The 24,751-nt window shown below is 38.1% G+C and overlaps 1 protein-coding gene across 10 annotated transcripts in view; it reads right to left on the bottom strand.

Moving 5' to 3' along the window:
• Positions 1-715: 715 nt before the first annotated feature.
• Positions 716-24,751, bottom strand: part of Sgce (sarcoglycan epsilon) — a 68,581-nt gene continuing 44,545 nt past the window's right edge. For 2 of the 10 annotated variants that reach the window (XM_036180837.1, XM_036180843.1), the window contains 6 exons: positions 19,344-19,506; positions 16,632-16,843; positions 15,670-15,696; positions 14,801-14,989; positions 3,960-4,003; positions 716-1,000 (listed from right to left, as the gene is read on the bottom strand). In XM_036180837.1, the coding sequence (XP_036036730.1) occupies positions 984-1,000; positions 3,960-4,003; positions 14,801-14,989; positions 15,670-15,696; positions 16,632-16,843; positions 19,344-19,506 (652 nt within the window). In that variant the 3' untranslated portion in view covers positions 716-983. Of the gene's footprint in view, positions 1,001-3,088; positions 3,124-3,959; positions 4,004-6,748; positions 8,365-9,418; positions 9,446-14,800; positions 14,990-15,669; positions 15,697-16,631; positions 16,844-19,343; positions 19,507-24,751 lie in introns of those variants that run through there. The other 8 variants (XM_036180834.1, XM_036180838.1, XM_036180839.1 and 5 more) reach the window with 5 other exon arrangements.

Raw genomic sequence — 24,751 nt, 5'->3', positions numbered from 1 at the left:
GAAATTCAATCTGGTTGCCAGATAAAACAATACATGCCAACTCAACAGCTAACCCTAAACACCATAGCAAGTGCCTTAACACCCAAAGATGCAAGATCTGAAAATTAACGGTCCAAAGTAAAAAGGAATTATTTGGAAAATATTATATGAACTTACCTTATCTTTACTAGGACTTAGTTATTAATGTTGAATTTCCAAAAGTTGTCTGTAAGAATACATTATTTGAAAAGGCCCGTAGCTGATATGTATGATAATCCAACAGCATTGGGGTCATGAAACATAACAAAATTGGATGAGGAAAGTGCCAAGCCTGGAACATGAAATTTCCCATAGTGGACACTGCGGGGCTAATTTACAGCCCTATTAGCAACTGTTCTCTCTGTATGGAACAACCCTGGCTTGCAAACATCCAATTAGAAAGCCAAGTATACACCCTGGGCTGCCCTACATAAAATGGGCATGTTCTATTATTCTACATCCCAAAACATCATACTTGCTCTAAAGTACTCTATGAAATACAATATGAAGCCACAGGCTCTACAGTCCACGGGAGTTGAAGCATTATTTAAATGGCTTGCTCACTTGGAACACAATTTATAAATTCATAAGAAGCACTTAATAAAAATCTCATTGAATAATCCTGCTCCTAGCAACAAATAGATTTCTACTACACAGGAGGCAATCAAATATATTTCTGAAGAAAATTTTCTGCACATTAGGCTTCATTAATATTTATTTTAAAGATCACTTTTTATTGTAACAAATATAAAGTCATTGATGTCTTATAAATTTTCAAAAATGCTTTAAGTACAAAAAAAATACATTAGTAAATGAAACATAGGTTGTAGTATTTGGTATATATTTAATACAGTCAACATGCATAAATGATGTCAGAAAAGCTCATGCATTACTGGAGAGAAAGACAATGAGAGAGCTGTGGTGTTGCTGATTATAAACTCATCGCTTCAGTTAGTTTTCTTTCTTCAGGGATACCATTTACCTGTAACCAAGGTGACAATATGAGCATGAGTATGCAGGACATGGTCCAACTAGATTTGGAACACAAGAAATTATTACCAGAAAGCCCGTCTTTTAAAATGTGTACCATGTTTGTATTATTATTAAACTTTCTAGTTAATGCCTTACATTAACTAAAACACGGTGAGTTTCATTATACCTCCACACACGTATACCTTGTATATTGCTCACATTTGGTTTTTTATCACCATTTTTTTCATATTCTCCTTTCTTCCTTCAGGTTCTCTTCACATCACTTATCCCCTTCCTTGTCCCCAACAGAATTCTACTTTCATATTGTATACAGGACACTCACATACATATACCATCCATACATATATTGCATGGAGATTTTTTTTCTATCAATTTAAAATAATTATATTACCTTATTTTTCTGTGTTTGGTTTTAAAGGGAGGGAGGAAGGGAGGAAGAAAGGAAGGGATTAATTCTGAATTAGCACCCCTTTTCCTGAACCAGGCTGCAGTGTTTTATTTTCTCAAAAGTTACAGCTTGAAAATTTCTCCCACAATAAACAAGCAGAATGGGGTTGACTGCGGGATGTAGGACTGTACCTTTTAATGGTGGCTTAAAAAATACCACATGTATTGGGAGGGCAGAGAGAATGAGAGTGTCTAATGAACACCAAGCCTACTGTCTTGGCCCCAGTCCAAAGGCAGTGCTATTGTCTGCCCTTAACGGCTCTATTATCACAGCCAGCGCTCTAGCCCAGCCAGGTCAAGGCCTCACCAGCCAGGCCACTTGCTAAACTTGGGATGAGAATTTAAAAAGAAACAACTAACTGCGTGAAACAAGCTGCAAATCTACTCTCAGCTGATGAAGTCCACACAGGCAACCACAAATAAATTACCTGCTCTCCAGGACACGACCTGAGTGCCTCCCTTTCATAAAGAAAAAAACCTGGCACTGTTTCATAATAATCATGCACAGATTAGCCCCTCCACATGGTGCTAGGATAAGCAGGGTGAGGGAACAGAACAGCTCAACTGTACTCATGAAAATACACAATCGGTCTGATACCCATGCATTTGCAGATGGGACAGAATAAATTAGAAGCCGAGAAAAACATTTTTATGTATTTTTATGAATACAACGAGAATAAAGGATCTAACTGTCCCTTAGCTCCCAACCCACAAGGCTGAGCTGCACTTAGTTTTAAATGTATGAGAGGCAGAAACAGCAGTCTCTCATAGCTATACAAAATGCTAGAGTGGTCTCTCTCCCCTGACACCCCGACCCTCTGGCTCACTGAGGGGACAATAACAGAGCACACAAGCTAAGACAGTGCCCTTTAGTCAGTAACACACAAGCCAAAGTGCAGAAAGCAAGAGGGGGAAGGTCAGTCCTAACGAGAAGGACGAAATCTTTCCCAACAAAAATGCCTGCTCCCCAAAACCTTTTTAGAAAAACAGATTTGAAAGTGAGGTTGGGCAGCCCAAGTCATCCAAGGGGAAGCCTTTTCTTATCACGTGTCAGCTCTAAATGCCCCTTCATCAGGGACGGGGAAAGCTGCACCCCAACATATCAAACAAATGCCATCATCTACTAACACCACCCCAAGAGCACCTACTCAAGACGTCTATTCTCTCTCCTACTCGGCACATAGATAAGAATCTAGATTTTTACAAGTCTCCAAAACTATTTACAAGTTTCCTAGAGATGATCTGACTTTTACTCATTATACGCCTCAGACAGGCAAGGAAAACAGGCATCTCAGGAGAGGCAGGCCTTGGTGGTTGGAGGAGGACGCTGCGCCATTTCTGCAGCTGTCATGTTCCTTTCAGATTTTTCCTCTTTAAAAAGATAGGCGTGGAATTAGTAGAGATAAAGAATTCGAAAATTTTCCTCTTTCAGCAACACATATTTATAGCTAAGTTTGTTTCTTCATCAATCTTTTGAATGTTTACCGAGCAGCACTACCCATCAATATATTGAACGTCTGCTTGAATCACATTAGCATTTAATTAAAACAAGCAATCAAATCCGTAGGAACAATTCTGATATACATCATCTTATAATTAAAATCTGATAAAAAAACTTTTTTATACTTGCCTCAAATCTTTGAAAAGTTGTCAAACGAAAATCTCCTTAAATTCCCGAAAGCAGTAATAGAGAAGATAATTCTGAATGAAAATTTCCAACACATTTCTACATGTGGCTGACATTTTTTTGAGACTCACTTAATGGCTTTCCTACCACAAAGCCACTGTTCATACTTAGAATTCTACATTCAACTTACATTTTTAGAACTTCTCTTGCTTTTCCAAAAGAGGAACAAAGACATTACTGGTTGCCTGACAATTAGAACCAGGAATCGTCCACTAATCAGGAGACAATCGTGCATGAGTGAGGGATGAATAAAATAACTGGCTGTGGAAAACTCTGAGGGGCACTTGAAAGAAATAAACTTAAAGAAAGCAAGTTTTGGGGAAACATAACAGCCCCGGGGAGAATTGTCCACCATCTTGTGTCACTGGTCATGTTCAAATGGCCTTTTAAATCGGCTCTAAAACCAGGACAACCATTCTCATTGATCACCCCGAAGGCTCAGTGATTAGTCACAATGGCTTCCCTTTGTGAGAGTCAGTTTCAACCTGCTCACTTACTGAGACAAATCCTGCATCCATCCAAGCTAAAAACCTTTTATTTCAAGGAGAAGAATAGGGAGTCCCTCCACCCACCTTATGGAAGGGGAGTTGAATTCACCTCTCCATGGGTGCTACTGCTTCGAGACCCTTTGCCACTCTGATGACAATTTATGCAATAATCTAAGCTATTAGTCTGAGGTTCTAAGTCTAGGGATGAAACAACTGTTTTTCCTTCCTTGATGAAGATAAAAGTGTCATCAATTATATAGTACTATGATTATCTTTTAACATATTAGCTTCATTCACAATCATCAAATTAGCGTTTTAGTACTCACCTGTAGTCTGCTGTTGAGGAATCTGAGTCTGGTGTGGCAAGTTCCTGGAAATGATTAACACTATTGAGTAAAAGTGTGTTTTTACACTTTTGAAGAGAGAACAAAGTCACATTGAGATGGAAACCTGCATGGAGAGACAGGCCCCAGACGATGTTCTCAGCCTCCCTCTCAGGAGCGCAGACACGAGGAGACTGAAGACCAAGGAAGATAAATAGCAGTCCCTGACAAAGCTCATGAAATGCTCACCACACTGTACTAACCTGCCTCACAACTCGAAGACATAGGGCTTTTCTTTATTCATCTTCTTACATGAGGAAACAGCCTTAGAGTCCCAAAGTCTCACAGCTAAAAACAGTGATTCCAGCAACTGAATCATTGTTCTGAACAGTTCCAAACTAGGTCTAGATCAGAGAACAGGTATCTATGCATACATAAATGTGTATATGTATGTACACATATCATCATCATCACCACTGGCACACTGAAACAGCTTTTAAAGCATATCACCATCTTTATTCATTATCCCAAATGTGTTTTTTTAATCTTCATCCCAAGAAAGTCCATTTTCCCATCTGGACCAGTGGGAATGCAGGAGTCTCCCTTGACCATTCTCTTTCCTTCCATTCCCAAAGTCATTCAGTTGGGATCTCAGGATATTCTCAGTCTTGGATAATCTGTTCCCTACTTCTATACCTTCATTTCTCCTTTGGAGTGTCTGACAGGTCTGATATATTTCATGTTCCTATTATTCCTCCCTTACAATCTGCTATGTTCACTGCTGTCAGACGATCTCACAAGACACAAATCTATAACAAGCACCTCAATATTTCCTTATATCTATCAGCAAATTAAATTTCTGGTTTCTTTAATATGTCTTAGGCAGTCAGAAAACTATCTGTTCCTCCACAAAAAAAAAAAAAAAGAAAGAAAGAAAAGTGGAATAAACCCTCCCCTACACGAGAACCCCATCTGTTTGAAACAAAACCTGTTAGAAAAATACTCAATGAGCCCACATTTGTCATTGCAAATCCAACTCCAAGTTAATTACAGCAGATATATGTTACTTACAAAAAGTGTGTCTGTGTGTATTTGTGTCCCTGCACGTGTGCCATGGCACAGGTGTGGTCAGAAGTCAGCTTCCAGATGTCAGTTTCTCCTTCCATAAGGACTGAATTCAGGTCACTTATGCTAGGCAGCAGGTACTTTACCCACGGAATCTTCTCTCAGTGGCTCATTTCAATATATATATTACACAGAGCAGATACATTTTACTCTTATGAGTAAAAGATTCCATATGAATGCATTAAATGTTGAACCATTATTTTAATTTAAAAAATAACATCTTAGGAACCACCTCTTTGGGATCTGGGAGACAGCTCAGTAGATTAATCACTTGCTGGACAAGCATAAGGATCAAAATTCAAATTCCCAGCTTCCCCATAAATGCCAGGTGGGTGTCAGCTTGCTCATTATTCCAACACTAGGGAGACAGAGACAAGGGGTTCCCCCTGGTGAGGAGAGAGGTAATTAGTCTAGGGATCAGCAAATCGTAGTTTCAACTGAGAGACTCTGCCTCAGTGGAAAAGATAGGGAGTTCTTAAGGAAGATTTCTGACATCAACCTTGAGTCTCCACATGCACACATGCATTCTTCATACACCCACATATGTGAACATGCATATACATGCACCATACACCGATACATGCAGAAAGTAAAAATAAAAAGGACCTCTTCTACATGTTTTCACTCTCTAAGCACCCCTAAATTAGATGATAATCAGGCTATTTAGTACACATTCAAACATGTGCTGACTGCCACTATAATTCTCTGCATAAGCTATTTTGTTGCCCCAAATTGCCTTATTAGTAAGAACCATCCTATTTTGTTAATAACTCTAAGAGGAAAGAAACACGCAAATTTTTGAATGAGATAGTGAGATACTTACAAAGACTTAGGTAATATGCACATATTTATTAATGTGTAGATGTATAAATTGTATGGCAAATTTTCATATTGTTATTAGTTCATGAAAATATACAATTTAGGTTGTAGGTGGAATAAAGCCCAGAGTCAACCTATTCTATGTGGTAAGGACCGTCAAAACTTTTTGTTTCTCTTTAGCAGTGCTGAAATCACACTCAGAACTCTGATGTACCAAAAGTGAACAAAGGAAGCAGGAAGCCTGCCTGCTTTGCGTCCTTTGCCTCACATGCAGCCCTAAAATGTGTCTAGTAACCAAGAGTTTGAAAACCACTGATCCGAATCATTCCTGCCAGGAATGTCCTAGGTTCCAAATAAAGGGGCTGGACAGATGGCTTAGTGGGTCAAGTATTTGCCAAAAAAGCACAAGGACCAGAGTTTGGATCCCCAGAATCCCATATAAATTGCTGGATTAGTATGTCAGTCCTCCTAAAATGCAGGACCTGAGGGCAGGGGCTGGAGACCAGGAATGTGTGAAGCAAATTGGCCAGCCATGATCCAGAGCCTACCCAACAATAAGCACCAAGTCCCAAGGAACATCCTGCCTCAACCTAAGGTTGATAGCAATTAAAAAAAGATGTCACAGCCAGATGGTAGTTGTACACACCTTTTATTCCAGCACTTGGGAGGCAGAGGCAGGCAGATCTCTGTGAGTTTGAAGTCAGCCTGATCTATAGAGTGAGCTCCACAACAGCCAAGGCTACATAGAGGAACCCTGTCTCCAAAAAAAAAAAAAAAATGTCCTATGTCAACCTTGAGCCTGAACACACATGTGCACATGCGCGCGCGCACACACACACACACACACACATACAGAGGTACATCTACAAGCACACAAAAATCACAGTAAAGAAGAAAAACATACATAATGATGGAGGTGAACACAGCACCTGCTAGGTGAGTACTATTTAAAGCTTCCAGTGTTTTTTGTTTTGTTTTGTTTTGTTTGTTTGTTTGAACAGGTTCTTATTTGCTTTGTAGATCAGGCTAGCCTCCTACTCACAGACACCTGCTTGCCTCATTTGAGTGCTGGGATTAAAGTATGCCTAGCCTAAACTCCTAATCTCTTCTAAATGCCTTTTAGTGACTAAAAAAAAAAAAATCAGGTCCCACTTAAAAATGCATTGCTAAGGAAATAACAAAATCCATTCTCATTCAAGTTAAGGAAACTATTTGATAATTTACCCCAATGATTATATCCTCTTTTGCTATTAGATTTTAACTGTACTTATGCTCATAGGGTTTAGGGAATTTTTTTTTTTTTTTTGGTTTGTTTGTTCTTTCAGAAGTTCATACAATGTATTTATATTGGATTTGGTCACAAAGGTAGAAAAATTGATGTAGAAACCTTGAAGAGATGAGCTGTGCATTTAACAATGGAAAAGCCAAGACTTTTATTACACAAGTCAAAATGCAATTACATGGGTCCTTGGGATGAGGCGTGGATGAGCTTCATTTCAGATCCTCAGGCATAACTGACATGGGTCTATTCTACATTTGAAACTGCTCTACACTTCCCCTACATCCTCATTCTCCATTGGCTCCAGGCACACCTAATCTAACAACAAATTAAACCAACACACTTTGACAAAAAACGTAGAGCAAAGAGGGGAAAATCCAGGGTCTGAGTGTTCTGACACACACAGTCAAAGACAGCAATTTCCCATAAGCTGTGTTTGAAGGACACCCTAAATTCAAAATCAGTGTTTGGAGAAGGCCACTTGTAACCCCACACCCTTGTTAGGCCTCTCAGCACATTCTTCGATGGAATATTATTTAAAAACCAGTGGTCAAAGACAATCAATGCCTGTTTTTCCTGAATTTTTTCTTTGGCTATACTTCCAAACTTACAATCACAATGGTCTTGGGTGGCTGATGAGAAATTGTTGGTTAAAGAACACATAGACTTACAGGAAATTTGGACAAGGTATATGAAAGAGCCATTTTATAGTTGAATTAGTCTATGGGTTTCAGACAACCAACACTGCATCTGACTGAATGATGTATATGGTCTCCTGAACCTGCAAATGAAACTTTAGATGACACATATAAAAAGCTCTCGTGTGCAAAGAGGTTAAGTAACACCAACAAAGTTGAGCTACTTGTGAGCATTCTTACCTGTGTGTGAACATGTAGGAAATCAAGGTGCGGTTGGATCTTGGATTAGAGGCCAGCCTGGGATACACAGCAGAGTCTGGCCCACCTGGTCTCTATGAGGTCATGTGTGCCACCTAGAGTAGGAGGGTGCTCACAAAAGCGCTGCAGCAGGCATACTGAATACTATGCCTACCACTGACTCTACTGGAGCCGTGATGAAGACAGAGCAGTGTGGGCTGTGGGAACATGTCCATCTGTGCAGAAAACAGGCCACTGAAAGCAATTGGACAGGAGAGCGGGGCCGACTTCAAACAGAGAACCTATAATCCTTCAAAGAAAGGACCTTTATAAAGTCATAAGGGTATTTAGAGTAATTAAGTTATTAATGGACTTATGGAAAGGTTATAATATGTAAACTGTAGCATTATGTAGAAAGCTAAGAAAAACTGTAATTCTCTAAATTATTAGCATTAATTATTTCCCAATTTTATTGTCATTAATTACCTGCATCTAAATAGAAAATTGTGCAAATTAGTCATTGCACAAGCTTCATTCTTTAGGAAAGCAAAGGTAATAATTTGCAAATTAGTAAATAAGTGATTTGAGAGAGAACACAATTATTCGTTATTTGTACAATGGTTTCAAGGTAATTTACATTGTTGGCTATCCTGTAGAGTCATTCTATGAGTAAGGTGGATGATTAGCAACCGATTATGTTGTTACTTGCTTGAAGACTCAAAAAACAAAGTGACTTACATAAGAGCACAGAATCTATGCCAGAATGGGAAGAAAATGACATTCAGTGTGCAGATGTCTTTTAAAATAACATGGAGACACTTAGCAAGAAGCAGTAGTTGTATTATTTGGGAAATTTGCCTATTATTTCAGAAAAACTGATACTGCCCCAAACCTTCATTTTCCCCTTTGAAATGATGGAGCTACAATTCTTTTTACTGAGAAATCAGGAAGTTTGAAGAGGACAGAAGGGAAGGACACACCAAACTTAGAAGCACTGCTGTAGTTTTAAGTGTAAAAACCTTCATTTTAACTAAAATCAACTCTATATTCTATATGGTATATAAAGGAGGAAGACTCCTCCATCCAATTTTTTTCAATTTTTCCCTTTTGCTTGTTTAAGTCCAGAAGCAAACATTATATAGCTTTAACCTGACACAAGAGAAACCAACAGGACCTAAAACCACCAAGCAACCATGAGCCCATTACTTATAGTGCATACTTACAGAATTAAAAATTTTGTAAGTAAATGGCTCTGCAATATCCTCGGCAGGCAGCTGATGGCTCTGGTCAAGAGGAATACTGTGCTCTTGTGTACTGACAGCTAACTTTCATTAAAACTTAATTTTTTATATGTGGAATTTTACCTTGAAAAGTTGGTTTTCATTAAAACGCTGAAGAGAAGACAAATGGAAAACACTCAGATATAAGCTAAAATTAGTTTACTAGCTTTAATTATAAGACTTAATTGCACTCTAAGAGTTGTTGATTTGCAAAAAAGATTTGAGTAGAGCCTAGCTCCTGTTAAAGGGGCACTCAATTATCCTGGATTAGATGTTAGGTTTACTTTTTGCATAGCCAGTTAAAAATGTTACAGGAAAGTGTATGGGGCATTTTCTCATGTTCTCCATTACATAAGGGCCCTCTGGGAAGATGCTTCACCTAGTAAAGGTCAGGGGCTATGAAGCTTGCTACAAAAAGAATAAGGAAGTAGATCATCTTCCTAAAGGGTAACATAGCTCCTAGACACTTCAAAATACATCAATGTTTCTCTAGAAAATTCAGTATTTGGGATCTTCCAGTCAATGCCTGCTTCTCAAGGCATAAAACCATATACTGACTACAGTCCCTTTATTTAGTTTTAGTTTTTCAAGATTCAGCATTTTTCTCTCTCATTTGGTCACTGTTTTCAAGTCAGTACTAATCGCTCACTTCCCCCACAGCATTTCCTTCAAGCAGTTGAAGAATTTGATGAAAAGTCCAAATGTTTAACTGCATATATTCACAAACAACCCAAACTTTATAGGTAAAATACAGTCCTATTTCGTACTTCCAAACATGCCCTTTGGGGGATTAGAAAAAAGTTTGGGTGGAAGAGTGTATGTACCACCTACACTCTAACTGCATCCCTGTTAGGATGACCCAAGAGGCTTTGCGATTCTCTAAGCTGTTAAATGGGGATTCTCAGTGATGGTCCTGCTCTATGGTGTGTACTTCAACCAGCCTGCAAAGCCCTGACGCAGGGCTGAGCTCCACATTGGAAAAGCTCCGAGAGATTCTGAGCACCATGGTTTGGAGATGGTGTTAAGATTGTCTTCAACTTAAGGACATAAAATTCTATGACTCAGAACTTAATCTTGTAGCTATAAAGAATACCTTCTAGAGTTTTGGTTAAGCCTCTAGTTAAACACATCACCTCAATTTCAATGACTCTTTGGGTCAAGGCAATTCACACTTAAGAATTATTTTAAAATTTGATTTATAGAAATCAATTGTATTAAGGAAACTGCCAATGGAGGTAGGGGGAGGGAATCAATAGAAATGTATGCATGGAGAGGGGAAGGATTAGTAAGCCACAAGTAGCTAGTGCTTGTCCACACTATCAAGGCAATCAGACAGGTCTAAGAAACTGCCCAGAGCAGAGGGCACTAAGGAAACATGGTGACTACTGTGCCCTTAAGAAAATGTTTGAAGAGAAAAAGGACATGATTGGAAAACTAGTGAAATCTAACAAATGTCTGCAGTCTAGGCAATAGCAAAGCACCATTGTTAAGAACCTCACTATGGCCATGGGCACACACAGTACCACGAGGTTTTAATGAGAGAAATTGACTGAAAGTAATGAATGATAGACTCTCCATTATCTTTGCAACTTCCTTGTACCTCCAAGATCGTTCCAGACTTATATATAGCATAAATAAATACATTAGAAAAGATCAAATTAAATTGATCTTCCATCTCTATCTACATCACGTGAAAATTTCATCACCTGGTCATATTCTCTCTGTAATATGAAAAGTAAAAGGAACCGTGTACTAAATGCACCCCTTTTCTAAGCATGTGCCATGCCTCCCATTTCTACTGAGCCTACTGCTGTTCTTCCTCTTTTAATGTCCCTGTGCCTGCAATGGCTCAGAAATACCTTTGAGGTCAATGACCACACACTGTCTATCCAAAGTAGACATCAGAATTGGTAACTAATCTCCACACTGACCTCATTTATCCTTGTCTGTTGTTGGTGTCTTAAATTTGTCACACACACAAATGATCATGCTTATTTATTTATTTTTTTTTTTACTGGATAATTTATGGTGTTAGTCTGGAGCCCTGTGAAGTATTGTGCCCAAAAAAGAAAATATTTCTATGTAAGTGATAACAGTGGCAGCCTTTGGTTACACAGCTGTTGTGAGTGCTCTATACCTCTCAAATGGATTGACTTGTCTAAAATACCAAATGAATTTCTGTGCAGCCTTGAAGGAAAGCTGCGAATGTGCTTATAAGTTCATATAAGTGTTCGAGTCATATCATTTTGCCTGACTATTTCTGCTATTAAATCCAAGGAATAAACACGAAATCCTGTAGCTGATCAAATTCTTTACCAATGGTAAGTGTAGTACGCTTGGATGTGTAAGGCTGAAATGTTAGCCCTTTCACAAAAGGCTAACACGCATCATGAAACAGCAGTGTCCAAGCACACACCTGGCTAGGAGGACCATACACCTCAATAAATGCCTCATTTCCACCTTCAAAATTCAGCTCCATCCAAAGGACCAAAATATTTATGTGTCTACTTGATACCAAAATAAAGCTTTTTTAAAAAAGCAATGATTTTCAGTTAAAGTGTAAAAGTTGATTTTTTGTAATAAAAAAAGTGTTGATGAATCTAACACAATAAATTCCCTATTATCAGGCATAGTTAGAAAATGAGGTTAATCACATATTCTGGCTTATAGGGAGTTACCATAGAGACCGTGCACATATTATCCATTTCCAAGAATAAAAGACAGATAATATACACTCAACACCGAAGCGACACCGAATGTAATTTAATTTTCCTCTGATGAGTCAGGCGCACTTGATGATCCCACAGTGCCTCAGAACAATCACTGTGAACATCATCAATTATCTACGGACCCTATTTATATAGAAGTGCTAGTTAATGGAGCTTTTCCATTAGCAGAAATAGGAATAATACAAAGGGTTTCTGGACTTCAAAACACATATATGTTGGAATTGTTGCAAGTTCAGTGTAATAATCTATTGTATTTGCAAAGAGCAGATCAGCATAATGGTAGTCTTTACAGGCTCTGGAAAGGCCAGAGAGAAGCAGACATTTATGAACTAGAGAGAAAATTTTATATACTGATATATAAGAGGAATTTATATATCAGTAGCAACAGTATAAAAATTCTGGCACAGGAAAATCACCATTTTTCTAGGAAATATTTATTATTCTCAACATACATGACTGGAAGGGGTATCTTTAAAAGTGCAGTAGCCTCTCCCTCCTCACTTACACATCACTAACACTAGACTAACTGCATGGTGTATATGCAAGCTCTCAAACTCACCATAGCAAGTAACTCCTGTTGTAGTCTAAAGATTTCCATATCGTGACGCCATCACCAGAAACACTCCCAGACCTGTGCTCTCTGACTGGTCCCCACAGGTTCAAGAAGTATCCAGTGAGACAGCCCAGCAGGTAAAGGAGCTTGCTACAAAGGCTAATGACCTGCGATAGATTCCTAGGACCCACACAGTGGAAAGAGAGAATCAACCCCTCGAAGTTGTCCCTAACCACTCCATGAGCACTATGGCATGCAGCCCTCCCCAAAATAATACATGTAAAAACAAAACAAAAAAAATCTTGTTTTCAAGAATATGTAATAATTTCATGTTCTGAGAACTATGAACACTTCTCTGGCCCACTACACAATGTAAGAACGAGTACTTAAGTACCAAATATGATTCTGAGAATGAATAAGATTATTCTCAATTTTCATCTAAAAATTAAATAGATGAATAAGCTATAAATTATTACAATATTCTTAAAACTACTGATTTTTCTATCAGTTCCTAATTCAAGGAAATGGGGTCTTAGATAAGCCTATAACAATAGGCTACTAAGCTTTATAAAGAGACCATGAATGTACATACATTCTCTACATTAAATATTGTGAAACTTGCATATGCACATCACTAGTATAATATTTATTTCTAAAATCTTGAATTCAAATGTGTGCAAAGTTTGACCACCACTGAAGGGCTTGGATTAGTCTGTCTGTCTGTCTGTCTGTCTGTCTCTCTCTCTCTCTCAAACACACACACACACACACACACACACACACACACACAGCGTTAGCTTATACAACCAACCCTAAGTAGATAGAAATTTAAGAAAATATTTACAATTACATTAAATTTTCATAGTGTTTTGGGTAAATGCATGGAGCCAGGCTGTTTACACTGTTCTGTAGGATTACTGTTTGATCTTATTTTGCGCATACATTTTACATAATGATAAATAAGCACTTTCAATGAAAAAAAAAATCTGTGTCCAGTATGATTCTCAGGTAAAGTTTTAAACAGGTTTCACTTTTACATCTGTGTGTGTGTGTGTGTGTGTGTGTGTGTGTGTGTGTGTGTGTGTGTAAAGGAGTAAGGGACAGAGAGATTTTTCTGCATATCCATACCATTCACTTTAAAAATAGGAATGAACACAAAAATACAATTGTGACTTCTAGTTCTTGGGGCAACTCAATTTAATCCATTCTAATATACGGTTAAAAAAAAAAAAAAAAAAGAGAGTGCTATATTCTAAGGGAATAAATGACAGATGCAGCCAGGTGGTGGTGGCACACGCTTTTAATCCCAGCACTTGGGAGGCAGAGGCAGGCGGATCTCTGTGAATTCGAGGCCAGCCTGGGCTACCAAGTGAGTTCCAGGAAAGGCGCAAAACTACACAGAGAAACCCTGTCTCGAAAAACAAAAAACAAACAAAAAAGACAGATGCACCACCTACCACTTCATATATCAAAATCTAGTTTCTAAGTATATAAAATCCCTCACCTTCCTTCCCCACAACTATTCTTTAAGGCCTCTCAGGGCTTCCTGACCATTGTCTCTGAAGTGTGGGAGATTTGCTGTAACTGAGTGCATGTTCATCTGGACATGGTGACACATGCCTGTACTTCCAGCACTCAGGAAACCAAAGCAGAACCAGAAGTTCAAGTCCAGCCTGGGCCACATGAAACCCTGTCTTTAAAAAAAGGAATAATAATTGTGTGTTCAAAGCCCCAATCGGAGCTGCTTGTTTTGATGTACAAATACACACACACACACACACACACACACACACACACACACATCTTTTATATAGAAAAAAAAGTTTTGATTATAGTTCTGTGGTAGTTAAAAGAAAAATCAAACCCATTGCCTCTTAGGAACAATGTGATGGTCATGCGTTAGTCTATGCCTATCTTTAACAATGAGTTCATCTTAGGACAAACTTATGGATTATTATTAGTGTCAATTTCTCATATATTAATGTTGATACATTTTTATTACCAATGAAAAACATCTGAAAGATGATTCTCTTAAATTTATGTCAGGCCAAGTCATGATATTTTGGTATGGTGCCCTCCAATAATAAATCAACCAAACCAGCAACAGCTAAATGCTATGGTTTTGACAGATATTAGTAAAATACCCACGCATGTTGGCAACGGTGCCTCCACATGGATACTTACTGCTGTGTCTGCATCAAGGGCATGTTGGTGCTGTCGTAGCTGTCTGTGTGCAGGGGAGGTATGATTTCCCCAGTCACAGGGTGACACACGGGGAGTGTAGACAGGGGCCACGCAATCTCTCTGTTTTTGGACATGTCACGAAGCTCCTTGGTAGATTTCTGAATAGAACTGTGATGGACAAGTTGGATACTACATAAAAGAAGAAATAAAAACACATTTAAAATGATGTATTAGCCTAACGAGTATCAGTTTGAAATAGGCTTTTTTTAAAAAGAAGACATTATTGCTTTGGAAGTGTTCTACAAACTAGCTCAGAAAAACATACATCTCACACACCTCTATGGAAGTCTCAAGTTAAACTCAGCTACTATGTTAATATTACAGCCCAAGTCATAAACTAGTTACCTATTTATTTTCTAGGATTAAGATAAAACCATGATAGCTTTTATATTATTGCTTCTGGTGGGGGCAGTATTTATAAATACTCACAGGAGTTTCATTTTATGAAAGGTTATTATGGTAGATTCAGGAAAATGTGTATGAAAGGCCTTTTCATCTGTCCTCTGGTTTATAGAAATGGAAATTGGGAAATCACATGGTATCAATGACATCTTAATATTCTGAATCTGAAATAGTTTAGGTTTAATTTTTATCTAGGTGACCTTAGGTTTTGAGCCCTTTTTATTTTTAGTGTCTGCCCATCCTACACTTCTCTATTTAGAAAGCAGCTTTCACGTTTGTGAAGTTGAAGTCAACTATGAATGATGGTGAATGAAAAGAAAGCATGAGACACATGTACGGAGCATGATGGGAAACCGAGAAGTGACGGAGACAATGAGAAAGAAAATAACAGGAAAGAAGACACTTACTCTGGGGTTTGCATGTTTCTCTTTTCCCTAGAAACAAAACAAAATTTATGAATTAAATCATAGCATTGATATTCGGAACATTAAGACTATATGCTCATGGGACCTTGTGTGATGGGGAGATGCTGATGCTGTGACTCAAATACAACCAGGCAGCATTTGCCAGCAGGTTTTCAATAGTGCTAGAATGAGTGAGTACACAGACAGCGATGGAATACTGATGAGAAACACACAGAAAATGGAAAACATGGAGATTAAGAGTCAAGCTCTTGATTGAAATAAACTCTATGACATAATGAAATCAGGCTAGATGAAGAATGGAGAATTTGTTACTTGCTGCTTTATGAGTTTTTGAGCCTTTGCTTTGTTACCCTGACTTCCAAGTAATCTCAGGAGATTATCTTAATTGACATAGATGTCCTGAAAGTACTAACTATTCATGAAGGGAAGACTCATTACTCAAATGATACCTTATTTTCATTAATTTACTCCTGGGTTATTTTTTTTAATATATTTTAAACATTTAGATTGTGTCACCCTGTTTGACAGCGGAATGACTTCCAGAAGAATTCTGACCATCACTTTTCATCACACTGACTAAGACAATTTATTTATTTAAATGCAATTACCATGTCAATAGACTCCTGTCTCTGCTCACACAAGATGGCTCGCACAACCACAGTGTCTAGTCTCAATTATTCTTGGTATTGTTTTTCCATCATGAATTTATATCTAGCCTCAATCATTTCTGAATAAAGTAATTTTGGCCCCTAATTTGGTTTGTTAGACTCACAACTACTTTAATTCATTTGAAAGGGAAAAAGTACTGCTGGTTTGACTGGAACCAAATTTCACTTCATTTTCAGTGTGTTTTGTGAACTAGATGCAGCTCTGCTTTTAATGGGATCGTCTATGCTGTTGTCTTAACAGGCTTGTCAAGTTGTTCCTAGTGTTGAAGTACTCACACTCCTTCCCGTCGGCAGCACATGATATAAGCCAGTATTAGGAAGAGCACCATTGCGACCGCCGAGGGTACGGCCAGTGTGACCACGAAGTCCGTGTAATAGTCTCTGCTTTTCAAAGAGTCAGAAGGGGGCTTGTACTCCCCACCATCGGGCAAGAGCCCCTCACCACGAACCACTTCCTGATAGGTGGACACTTGCTTTGTTTTATCAACCTGATGCAAAAGAAGACAATTGCACATCAAATTAATAGCTACAAACAGGAGATTTTAAGATCCAGACACACCAAAATAGTCTTTGACAAATTACCTTCAAAAGCCAATTAGTTTTCCAATTACTTTACCATCCTGGTTTGTTGTTCTTTATCGGTGCTGGGCAAGCACAAATGAAAGCAGTACGGCCTTTATCATAGCAGATTTCCCTATCCTTCTTGCAACATAAACACATACACACATGCAGGCATGAGACGTGTGTGCATATGTATCTGCTTGTTTGTTGCAAAGCAGAAGTCCTTAAGACCACTAAAAGTACATTTCTTGTGACAGCTGCTAGTGCAAATGTTAACAAACTGGCTGATAAACGGATGGTTTGTAAGGTTACTGGAACAGGAAAAAGAAAGGACAATTTCTAATGTACTGCTCAATCTTTCTTCTATTTGGCTGACATTAATTTTCGTAAAAAGAGCAGAAGTCAGCCTCCTCCGATGGAGTAGCACTACTACATTCTATTCCAGGTCACAGCGTGCATGCACTCGGTCGCTCATCTTGTATTTACTGATCTGCCTTCATTGCGCTGCGTTTAATTCTACTGAGGCTTTTATTGAAGGGCATTCAAAAGGTAGCCATGTGAAATCTGTTTCATTTGGTGATTAAAAAAAAAATGTTGGGAGAATAATTGTCGGCTTTATTCAGCACCCTCTGCTGGAAAGCTGCGCTTGTTTCTCTGCCCTGCCAGCATAGCCTTTAGTACCTGCAGAGGGATCGGCGCACAGCCTTCTTCCAAACAATAACTAAATAACTCAATTTCCTGGCTTTTTATTCTTGGTATTAGGACACTGGTTGTCCAACATAACCTTATGCTTTTTTTTTTTTTTTTAAATTTACCTGCTTTTACCATTTAAAAATATTTTTTATGTTTGTTGTAAGACTGTGTTATTTATGTTTATCTTTATTTTATTTTTAGGCAGAATGTAGTTTCAGCTGGCCTGGAACTCCTATATAGAACAGGCTGGCCTCAAACTCACAGAGTGCTGGGATTACAGGCATGCACCACCACACCCAGCCCAATAACTCTTTCACTTGAGCCTCCTTAAATACTAAGAATTTTTAAGGAATATTTTTGTGGAATGATGTGGCACAGAAATAAATATATACATGTAAAATTAAACGAAAATTCCCAAACTTTCCAGTTATAAAAGCCTTGCCCTCAAAACTTTCAAAATGGAAATAATTTTTAACTTCTGGTAGTTAGACAGTGCTGCTAAACATAAATTCACGTAACAGCATAGCCACGAACAGAATGTCGCCGGCAGGGCCTGCTGTCTCCTGGCTGGTGAGAAAAGTGTGTGTAAGTCATGGTCCCAGCTGCTCCCTCACAGCCTTAGATGATTAGCACCATGACTGAATTATTGAGCTCTGCAGTGCTAATATTTACCCAAGATTGTACATAAACCACAGTTTAAAAGAAAAGTAATTTTATGTGATTTAAGAAGGCAAAGAAAGGGTATAATTTTTCCAAGATACAAAAGACAGGAGAAAAAGCACACAGGGCAAAAAACCACAGGGAATGCCAAGCACCACGATGTGAGTAATGTGTTTTCTGGCCAGCACCGGGCCTGGAAGGCTGCCTGCAGTTGCCTCTCTAAGACATGGAATGACAGTTGTGTTTATGTGTCAGCAGCTTTGTTCAGACGTCAGTTTTAAACTTAGATCTAAATCACTCGCCATCAATCATAAAAAGTGACAGAAGTTAAACCTAAAGGTCACTAAAGCATTAAAGGTCACGGAGAATTAAAGAATCTAAATAAGCTCAAAATATTGCATAGAAATACAAAGAAGACAAGCACTGTGGATAAACAGGAACATTATACATCTCTTACACATAAGCGTGTCAAGCCACTTACATTTTTTAGCGTTCAAATTCAAAACATGTTTGCAACTATCATAGAACAAATTTAATCAATAAAAAATTTTAAGGTAGTTTCTTAAAAAAGAAACAGAATGTTGATACATTTATTTTTAAGTCTGTGGGCAAAATACTGTCTTCCCTCAGAAATGCTCCGGGTCTACTGAGCTCTGCCATCTGAGTTTGCAGAGCACTGGGTCACAGCAGACCAGCTTCACCTGCACTATTTTCTCCTTCCCTCCCAGTGAGCAGGGCGGCAGCACCTTCCCCTCCCAGCTCACTGGCTTCCTAGTGTGTGCTGGCCAATAGCTTCCTGCTCCTCCAAAGAACTTCAGCCGGCCACCCAAAGCTCACTTAGCCTCAACAACGGATCAAGTGTGGAGTACAAAGGTGATGGGACTCTTTCTTAAGTGGGCACACCACCATCTAATTTACCAAATCCTTAAAAACAAGAAGGTCCACACCGTTGACAAAGAAAAGCCCGGATTTAGTCCCAATAGCAGTTCAGGTTCTAGTCAGATGTTATGTCCAGGCACATGACTCCTAATTATATTTGCAAAATCAAAATTTAAAAAAAGAAAAAAAACTCACCAGTGAAATTTTGCACCAGTCAATGTAAAACTGAGTTCGAAACTTTTTATCGCATGTAATCACAGGCTCCATTTCTTGACTGCATCTCAACTGATTCTGTGGATTTTCAACTTCTCGTAAACAAGAAGAAAATGCAACATCGGCACCAACCATGACATAAACACTGCAAAAATGTGAAATCTCAAGTTATCCTTTAAGAAAATTGAAAACACTGGAAAAAACAAAACAAAACAAAACAAAACAAAACAAAACAATTTACCCCTGAAAACAAGACTTATCCTTTTAAATTGAGGGATTAACCAGAACCATCTCTGAGGTGGGAGTCAGGCTTTCAAAGCAGTGGTTCAGGGGGGGCCTTATGCTTGCTGTCCATTCCTTTATTCAACCAATATTTACTGAGTGCTTAGGTGCACCCAGGACTCTTTCTATCCTTTGTGAATGTCTAGAAGTTATATTTCATCCCTCTTATTGCATTCAAACCAGCTACGTGCTATATACCTTGATTACTATATTTGGTCGACTACTTACATTAAGATTCTCCTTCAGATAAATTTGTTAAGAGAATAACCCTATCACTAAAATAAAAGTTGTAAGTAATGGCTCTTCATTTGATTTCATCATAATGCAGTTATGACATTACCCCTGTGAGTAGCCAAGCTCTCTTTTGACTCCATTATTCAACTGGACATTTCTGTCAGGGTTTTGAGCACACAGACCCCTCTGCTAAGAAGTTCACCTAAGAGAAAACTGTTGTTTGGGTACCAAAGTAGGCAAACATGTTTTCTTGAAGAATGCCCTTAGAATTATGAGGAAAGGAGTCCACCAAATTGAGAAACAGGATTTCACAATAAAACAGACACAATGACAGCTGTGACAGGGACAGTCTCAGAGAGGAATTTTATCAATTTTCCAAAGAAAAGGAGAAAACAGAAAAGATTCGCTAAAGGACTATAATTCCTTTTCTTAAAAGATAAAAATTAGCTATTTATAAAATCTGACAAGGCTACCAAGGCTCCAGCTGTCGTTTTTTGGGGGGGGGGGGAACAAACAAACCTGATCTCAAGACTCATAAAGTCCAAGAAAACTAAAAAAGGAAAATTTTGAGCAAATAAATTTGGAAGAGGAACAATGAAGGTTTGCAAATGTACTCAAAGCTACAACATAAAGATATAGTGTATACTACATGGAGTTAGACATACAAATCAATAAAATAGAAGCAAAAATCTAGAAATCAACTCTCCTATTTTGTAAATGGATTGTTGTTACATGAAAGTCTGATGGAAGATGAATAATATTTACAATAAATGGTCTTAGAACAATTAGGTATCCACATAAAAATGAAAAATTTAAGTCCCACCGCCACCACTATCTCATGCCATAAAAACCAAGTTAACTCAAAACTGATCAAAAAAGACTTCTGGTTTTGGATCTAGCTAGCACAGGAGGAGATTGGCAATCACTACCATATTCTACCATAAAAAAAAAAGAAAAGAAAAAAGTTTAAACTGAAAAAAGAACAATTGTTAGGCCCACAAGATAAATAAGACCATAGAGAAAACTGATGCTCCGGGACTTGGAGAGACCCACAGATGAATACAGAGAATTAAAACCTCCTGGAAAAAAGTCTGCAAGCCTGAGGGTCCCGTGAGGTGGGGGAAGAGGGGACCTTAGCTGCAGTTACTGGCTGGCTGGAGGGTCACTGCAGAGAAACCTGAGAGTCACAGACTCCAGGGCAGTCTGGTCATCAAGGACCCCACATTTATGTGCATTCTCACTAGCAGACCTGGGTCCATGTCTTCAGGAAACACAATGTGTTTGTGCTGTTGGCAGAAAAGAGGGAAAGGAACCATTCCGTTCTTTAAAAGGCCTGCCTTCAGGAGAAACTGTGCAGAGCCTCACCCGCTGGGATTAATGGAGGAGCCCAGCAGACCCGAGAGGGGGAGATGCTCTCAGCTCCAAAGCAGAGGCTCACTTAAAACTGAGATCTACTCACAAAGCTGAAGAAACCTCTTCCAGTCCCACATCTTAACCACTTCTTAACTTATAGCAGTTCCTTTTACTCTGTATCAGTCCAAACATCACAGCTTGAAAGAAACTGAACAGAGTCTGACCCAGACCCAGCAACACTGGTCTATATAATGTGAGTTAAACAAACAAACAAACAATAACAAAAAACCCTCAAAGAACAATCTTAAAATATTTTGAGATAACTATAAAGAATGCCATAATTTTTCCAAATTTTGGGGGCTATAGCCAAGGCAGTCAGTTCTTAGAGGGAAATATATAGCACTGAATGCATATATTAGAAAAGAGTAAGATTTAAAATCAGTCCACTTTAGGAAACAAAAGCAAGCAGGCAAATTAAATCTGAAGTACACAAATAAAAAGCAACAATAAAAATCAGAGAAGAAATGAATGAGTTGGAAACAAGACTGAAGAGGAAAATCAAAGAAATAAGAAGGAAATTCTTTTTAAAACGATAAACAGGCAAATGGGGGTATACAAGCTGTTAATATCAAAAATAAATAGTACACATTATAAAAGGAATCTCACAATCATCTCCTTATGCAAAATTTGATTGTGCAGATGAATAATTATGGAGAGACCTGCCTCACCTAACTAGGAAAAAGGGAACAACTGGGGGAGATCACCACCCACCGAGGGAAGTCATCAGCAGCCCTCAGTGTGGGAACTGCAGAGCCACACTGCAGTCACAGACTTCCCCACACTCTTAATGGAATAATGCTAGTTTCCTGCAATGTCATTCAGAATACAAAAGCCAAGAGAGCATTTTCTAGACGGTGCCAATAACCTAGCACTTGCAAGGCAGAAGCAGGGGAACCAGAAGTCTGAGAAGTCTCACTCACCTCACAGTGAGTTTCAGAGTATATGTAAAACCCAAACAAAATGAAGGAAAACAAAACAAAACCAACCCCAGCAAACTGAATCTAACAATGTATAAATAAAATTATAAAAGGTGACCATGTAGAATTTATCCCAGCTATGAAAATAAAATTAAAAATAAATTAATTCATCACATCAGTGAACTGCACAGGGAATCATCTCATTAATAGATTAAGAAATATCATTTAACAAAATCAAACATTCATGAATGATAAAAGAATGGAGGGAACTTTCTAATCTCAATATGGATCATCTCTTAGAATCAAAACCAGCTAATGAAGAATAGAAAAAAAATACTCCAAGAGTTCCCATGTCAATACTGTACTGGAAGTTCTAACTAATGTAGTCAAAGAGGAAAAAGAAATTCAAGGTATACCGATTTGGAAGAAATAAAAACATCTGTTCACAGATGACAAGATCCAAAATAATGAACAAATGTCTCTCAGAACATTCATTATAGTAAGTTTACAGAATACAGCAGAACACACAGGCAAATGCACTGAAAATTGTTTTCCTACCAGCACAGATGGATCTTGAAACAAAAGCACCATCCCCTTGACATTAGAACTTAACAAAAATAAACTAAATAAATCTTTAAAAGTACATTCAAACTATATACGAGAAACACAAAACCTGATAAAAGAAATAAGAAAACAAAATTAATGGAGAGCAATTTTGTTTACCAATAGGAAGACTCAGTATTGTGAAAATGACAGTTCTTTCCAAATTAATTCATAATCTCAACAAAATGCCAATCAAAAGCCCAGTGATTTGTTTTGTGAATATTGACAAATTGGTTCTAAATCTTACAGAGAAACAAAAGACTCAGAACATTAAACATAATATTGAAACAGAAGAGCAAAGGTGGAGGACTGAACTAACCCACCCCAAGACTTCCAATGAAGCAAAGCAATCAAAACAACGTAATTGTGGAGAAAAGACAGACAAGGAAGTAGAGCCAAGGAGAGCCTAAGAAGACCTCTGTAAGTTACCTATAGAAGACCTATATAACTTACAGTTCACTGACCTGTAATGGGGAACACATATACTAACATCAATCAATCTTCTCAACAGATGGTGCTGGAACAATCATGTATACATTAAAAAAAGAAAGAAAAAACTACAATTGAGTCTTCATATGTACCTTGTAATTGTCACAAGCATTACCTCCAAATCAGTCACAAACCTAAGTACAAACTGCAAAACCACACAATTCTAAGAAAGTAACACAGAGAAAGACTAGATGACTTTCTAGAACAAAACACTAAGGGTATAATTCATGAAATAAAGGAATTGATAAAGTACACAAATTCAAATTTTCTCACCTAGTAAACAAACTTTCAGGAAAACTTTCCAGAGCCTGGGTAAGAACATTTGCAGGCCTCCTATGTCATAAAAGCTGCTATCAAACATAAACCAATAATAAAATGAAACTGACTCAAAAGTGTCCCAGGGTTGGGGGAGATAGCTCACTTGGTAGTGTTTGCCTAGCATGCACAAAATCCTGGGTTCAGTCTCTAGCACCTCATAAACTGGACATGGCAGTATACATCTGTAATTCCGGAGTCCAGGAGTGGAGACAAGAGGACCAGGAATCCAAAATCATTCTCAGCTAATAAGTGCAAGACCAATTTGAGACTGTCTCAAAAAAATTTTTATTAAAGTAAGTAAATAAATAAATAAAATTAATTTCAAAAGAAGAAAAACCTTAATAGATAATTTAGCAAGGAAAATATACAGAGAGCAAATAAATATGAAAAGGTGTCCCATATCACATATTATTGGAGAAAAGCTGACTACAGCAGCATTGAGAGACCAGAATTAAACTCTGGAACACAAGGAGAAGCTGGAACTTTCCTGAAGGAAGTAACACTATGTGGCACAGCCAATGTGAAGACAGCCTGACGTTTTCTTACAGCATTAAGCATATTTTACCTAATGGCCCAGCTACTAACAAAAGGATCCAGCACTTAGACCTACACAAAACACTTTTTAAATAAAGAAGAAAGAATCTTTATTTATAATTGCCAAGGACAGAAGCAATCTGTATGTCTTTCAGTGGGGAGAATGGTTAACTGTGGTACATCCAGAAAAATGAAATATTATTCAGCACACATACTCACAAAAAGGAATGAGCTATCAAGCAAAAGAAACTTAAGTGCATGTTACTTAATGAAAGAGTATAAAAAGGGTACATGCAGTACTATTCCAACTATGTGAACTGTACGGCATTCCAGATAATGCAAACTCTGGGGAGACTCAACAGACAGCTGCTAGGGGGCAGAGAAAAAAGGAAGATGAAGAGGTGAACACAGATGATTTTCAGGGCAGGGAAACCACTCAGTGTAATACACCATGTAGTGTATAGATGCCATATGCAATTTGTCCAAATCCATAAAATGTACACCACCACCAACTGTGGCTGGTGATACATTAGTCCTGTCCATCAACAGTAACAACTCGACCACTTTGGCAAAAGATGATGATAACTGGAGGAGCTACAG

This window comes from Onychomys torridus, chromosome 3 (genome assembly GCF_903995425.1).
Source record: "Onychomys torridus chromosome 3, mOncTor1.1, whole genome shotgun sequence".
Taxonomy (NCBI): Eukaryota; Metazoa; Chordata; class Mammalia; order Rodentia; family Cricetidae; genus Onychomys; species Onychomys torridus.
Note: the sequence above shows the minus strand (reverse complement) of the source record. Positions and strands in the feature narration are given on the sequence as shown.